The sequence below is a fragment of the Hibiscus syriacus genome, unplaced genomic scaffold (genome assembly GCF_006381635.1).
Source record: "Hibiscus syriacus cultivar Baekdansim isolate YM2019G1 unplaced genomic scaffold, ASM638163v2 tig00004111_pilon, whole genome shotgun sequence".
NCBI classification, from domain to species: Eukaryota; Viridiplantae; Streptophyta; class Magnoliopsida; order Malvales; family Malvaceae; genus Hibiscus; species Hibiscus syriacus.
In genome coordinates, this window is record NW_024062000.1 from 598,368 (window position 1) to 603,729 (window position 5,362).

At 36.6% G+C, this 5,362-nt stretch overlaps 1 protein-coding gene across 1 annotated transcript; it reads left to right on the forward strand.

The window, feature by feature from the left end:
- Window positions 1-2,169: 2,169 nt before the first annotated feature.
- On the forward strand, window positions 2,170-3,704 carry LOC120191391 (CASP-like protein 2B1). The gene is made up of 3 exons (XM_039194351.1): window positions 2,170-2,485; window positions 2,586-2,718; window positions 3,307-3,704. Exons 1-3 carry the CDS (start codon window positions 2,262-2,264, stop codon window positions 3,556-3,558), a joined length of 609 nt encoding a protein of 202 aa, XP_039050282.1. The 5' UTR covers window positions 2,170-2,261; the 3' UTR covers window positions 3,559-3,704.
- The last annotated feature ends 1,658 nt before the right edge of the window (window positions 3,705-5,362 follow it).

Sequence of the window (5,362 nt, forward strand, 5' to 3'; positions counted from 1 at the left end):
ATGATTAATAAATGTATATCGAGTTTTCTGTGGAATGTTAAGGCTGATAGAGGTATTCATTGGATTAAGTGGGATATGGTTTGTGGTCCGAAATCTCATGGTGGTTTGGGTTTCTTTGATGTTAAAGTCAGGAATCGTGCGTTGTTGAACAAATGGATTTGGCGCTTTAGTGAGGATACCGAAAGCTTATGGAAAAAGATTATTGTTGCTAAATATAACTATGATCCTCTCGCGATTTTACCAAAAGGAATTTCCGCTCGTTCCTCAAATGGATTATGGAAAGAAATAGTGTGCTCGGTGATATCAAATGAGGAAGATTTCCTACTCGATGTTCGGTGTGTTATGGGGAATGGTGTTCGAATTGACTTCTGGTCTGACTTCTGGACTGGTGTTCGTTCCTTGAAGGAAGCTTTCCCTAGAATATATGGGTTGGTCACTAATAAACAGGGCAAAATCAGTGAGTTCGGAAGTTGGGTGAATGGTTTGTGGTCTTGTAACATCGAGTTGAGGCGAGAGTTGTTCTCATGGGAAATTCCAAGTTGGAATCGTTTCAATCAAGTTATTAACAGTGGAGTTTCTACGTTTCCTGGGGTAGATAGTTTGAAGTGGTCAGGGGCTTCTAATGGCATCTATAATTCTAGAGATTTTTGCATTAAGTTGGCATCGGTCGGTAAGTTACAAGATCCGTTATGGTATAAAGTGTGGAACAAATTCGCACCTCCCAAAGTAGCTGCTTTTGTTTGGAAAACGATGTATAGCAGACTGTCGGTAGCGTCTGAATTGATGAAGAGAGGGGTTAATGCTAGCGTTCAGCCTCTTTGCCTGTTTTGCAAAGAGCACCAGGAGGATGTTAGCCATGTGCTTTGCCATTGTAGTGTTGTTTGGCAAGTGTGGCAAAGGTGGTGTTACTTATGGAGAGTTAGGATTATCTTCCCCATCGATGTTAGACAGCTTCTACAGGTGTGGTCGTCACAGTTTATTAGAAGGAAAGTGAGGAATCTTTGGCATCTTGGCTTTTTCGGTTTAATTTGGCAGATTTGGTTGTGCAGAAATAAATCTAGATTCAATGGCGCTTCATTCATTGTTGATCAGCTATTCAATTTGGTATTATTGCAGGTTGGTTTTTGGGGTAATGTTTTATGGCCGACACTAGTTCCTCAAGTACTAGATTTTGTGCGTTGTCCGGATGCTATTATATTTGGTTGCGGTTAATTGAAGTCCTGTGGTGGATACTGTGTTATTTCTGAAAGTTCTTAGCCAGAGTGTTGAACACTCGCCCAGGTATGAGAGCATTCGAATTACTTTCTTTTTGGGTTGATCTAATGCTAGCTTTTCGGTTCAATTGCTGCTTGATATTCCTGCTTTGTTGATCCGATTTCAGTTTGTGAGGTCTTTAATTCTCAGTGCTTGGCTTCACTCTTGTTTCGGTTGCTGTTGTGGTTTGTCTTCTAGTTGTAACGCTATCTTTCCTTGGGTTTAGGGTCTGTGTATTCTACGTCTTTCTCATTTTCCATGGTAGTGGTTCGTGTTTGTTGTCCATGAGTTGGGCTGGGGATAGATTGTATGCAACTGTTTCCAGAATATTTCATTTTAACCGCCTCAAGGTTACTCTTTTTCCTCCACTTAGGCTTAGAGAGGTTTTTTAATGAGGTCCTCGAGGTGGTGTACTTTGTAATCTCCTCTAATACAAAGTACTCTCTTTCAAAAAAAATACATGAAATAAACTTATATATATTAACTATTAAATTATTAGAGTTGAATAATTTAAATTTAAACTAAATTATTTAAATAATATATAAGATTTTAAATAATCTAATTTTTTATCCTATCAAATTGAATTTTACTCGCATGTACTTATAATTCAGGAATGACTAATGTCTCACACTCTAAAGAGTCAAATCGAGGTGGTCTATGCCTCCACCTCTCAATAGCATACTTACTTAGCAACACGTGGCACTCACATACTCGTACAGCAAACCTCCACCACTAATAAAAAAGCTGAATTAAAAGGAAATTTAATAATTCCATTTCCTTAGTGTATTTTATGATTTATATATTTTAAAAATATATAATATAAAATATAGAAATTATTTTTTTAAAGTTTTGCAACTATTATGGCGCAAGCCCGACTATTTATGCAACGAGGGGGTGGTTGCCTGGTTGGTTAAGTCTTTCATATCGTAGGCTTTGTAAATGCCTTTAGCTTAACGGATTCTCTCAGGGCTGTTTCTGTTTCTTATTTCCTTGCTCAGGGGCCAAAAATGAATAATTTGGGTGTGGGGATCAGTCCCGGTAACGCCCTCGTTTACCACGGCACTAATTTGAAGGTAATCGACAGAAGAGTACGAGTTGCAGAGCTGGTCATAAGGTGTTTGATATGTGGCTTCAGTGTTCTCTCAGATCTTCTTATCGGAACAGACTCTCAAGTCAAAGAAATCTTCACGATTCGGAAGAAAGCTAGGTTTACAGACACGAAAGCTCTTGTGTGAGAAACTCTCTATATCCCTCCCATCCCAGTGGAGAAAAAAAAACCTAACATTCACAATTTTTTTAAGTTGATTTTGTTTTTTGATCGGCTTTGATAGGTTTTTGGTGGTGGCTAATGGGGTATCTGCAGCTTATTCGCTGATACAAGTGGTTCGTTGTGTTGTGGGTATGGTGAGAGGGAGAGTGCTTGTGCATAAGCCTTTGGCTTGGGCCATTTTCACTGGAGATCAGGTTCCTTATTTCTCCCTTGCTTGATTAGTTGATGGGGAAAGGAAACAATGTTGAAATGGGCAATTTTAAGAGCACAAACCAAATCGGGTGAAATAAATTGAAGGCCTTTAGCAGTTAATGTCGAAATTAATGTGTTGCTGAGGGTTGTTGATATTTGCTGTCAAGCCTTTATATTTTAGGTAAATTACACCATAGGTCATTGAATATCGTTTTGATCACTGAAATTTTAAAAGATAAAAAATGGTCACTTGCAACAATTCAATGACCATTTTGTGACATTTGAAAGTTCAATGAACAAAACAATCATTTGAGCATAGTTTAGTGACTTCTTTGTGTAGTTTAATTCATATCTCAGTGATAGTGTCTTGAAAAATGAAAAATCTCTCCATCTCGTTTGGTAACAATAATAAGAGAATTCAAGGTGAAGGTATTGTCTTTTTGGGTTGATATCGGTAAAATTTCAAGGATGCGTTGATTCTTCAGCGGCACCAAAAAAACACATGTTCAATAAACATGAAAGTCTTTTGGGAACCCATTCGGAGCAACCCAAAGTAACACATATTATGTTTATTTGCAATGTAAATGCAGGCCATGGCATACCTGAACGTGGCGGCCGTGGGAGCTGCCGCACAGTCGGCGGTGTTTGCAAAGTTTGGGCAAACAGAGCTTCAATGGATGAACATATGCAACATGTACGTCAAGTTTTGCAACCAAGTTGGGGAAGGAATAGCAATGGCATTACTAGTTAGTGTGTGCGCGGTGGCCCTGTCTTGTATCTCTGCTTTCTCTCTATTTAGGTTATTTGGTAAAAACAAAGCCAAAGGCAGCTCTGGGTGGTAGATTTTACTGCATTGTTTCACAGGCTTAGTCCTATGGCTTGTTTAATTTCATCTTTGTCATATATGTAATAATATCAACAAATGCAATGCAAACTAGGTGAAACACATTCAAGAGATGATTCATCAATGGAGTATGTAATGTATAGCTCATCGGCTATATATATGTAGGAATTATGAGCTTTTTACTTGGATGAATTTAAGTGTTCAGTTCAGCTGATACAAATAGATTTACAGATTGAAAATTAATGATTTCAAATGCTACATGAAGCTTAATATGATATGTGCCTGGGACAAGTCAGGTAAATATATAATGGAAATGCTTTACGCAATAAATATTTAAGCGAAAATTACCAATATTAAATTTCATTGACACCTGATTGTAAGCAGGAGTAGCCCACAACAACCGTAACGCATCTGCACCAAGGATTTAACTTGAAAAATATTAACGAGCTTAAAGATTGATGACATTTAACACCTGGATGATAAGTGACAAACATACTAAACAAATAAAACAAATGCTTAGCTGAGGCATACCGTACCAAGCTATGAACAAAGGTTCATGATGATGATATTTGCTTTCGTCTGATCTGCGATTTGTCTAAGCCATGGAGCTTCCTTTATAAGAAACCCTGTAACGATCTCCACTTTTAGATAGCTTCTTGCTATGAGAACTAAATCCAAGCTCATTGAATGCTTGTCATTTTTCGACAGTTGGCTTCGTTATGCAGTGAGTCGTACTGAATCTCATCAAATTTCTGCAATATGTTCATTAAAGCACCTGTTATTCATGTTATGCCGTGTAGACATCTCTACCTGCCCATAATGGATATGAATAGCGACATTTATGATTTTAGGACTGTTATCTAACTTGGATATGGTCTTGGCATGATAAGGCGTCAAACAGGGACTTAAATCTTCGAGGAACAAGTCATCTGGACTACCAGGAGTTGTTGGTTCGCAAGAACTGAATTCCTGAAATGTTTGTTCACGATGTTATTACTGGTAAAAGCACGGAAATCACAGCAAATGACATATGTTCAGGCAATAGTATTAATGTGTATATATAATTACAGGGGAAATAGTATCAAGATATGCTTCCGTGCTGCTGGTGACGCGCCTTGGAAGAATACTTTTCATCCTTCACCTGTTTTCAAGCATATCTTGATAGCAGGATGATAATGGGTTCTAATTACTACTATGAAAGATCTTCTTCCTTCGCCACTGATAGGTATTGGCCGTCACTTGCATAGAAGATTAAGACTTTTTTTTTGAAACAAGTAGCAGAAATACATCATTATAAACGATATGCTATGAGATCGCGTTATTCCCAAATGAAGCTTAAATAGGCTCAATTAACTAAAGTAAAATTATAGTTCTATCACAGTAAAGGGACTAAAACAATACTCGAAAGCTTTAAAATTTTAATAGGTAAACTACACGTTTAGTACCTAAACTATTTGTTTTGTTTTGTTTTAATACCTAAACTTTTATTTGTTTCAAAATCATACCTAACATGTACTTTTTTTTTCATTTTAGTATCCCGCCCTTATAAACCTAAAGGAGCTGCATGCATTTTTATGGGTAAATCATATCATTTACCACTTAACTATCTTCCCACTCCTATTTTAGTCTCTAAAGTTTAAGAATTTTCAATTTAACTACTCAACTTTCAAATTGCTCATGTTTTAATCATTCTAATTTATTTTAATAATTTTTGTGACATGAAACTTTTTTATATTATTTTATTAATATATAGTTAAAAATAAAAAATAAAATTAAAAGTTAGAGTGATTAAATTTTGAGTA

Bases quoted from the DNA above. Each gene is read 5' to 3' on its own strand.
- LOC120191391 (XM_039194351.1), top strand. From the start codon at position 2,262: ATGAATAATTTGGGTGTGGGGATCAGTCCCGGTAACGCCCTCGTTTAC. The intron at 2,486-2,585 runs GTGAGAAACTCT...CGGCTTTGATAG, and splicing joins ACAGACACGAAAGCTCTTGT to GTTTTTGGTGGTGGCTAATG. The intron at 2,719-3,306 runs GTTCCTTATTTC...ATGTAAATGCAG, and splicing joins CCATTTTCACTGGAGATCAG to GCCATGGCATACCTGAACGT.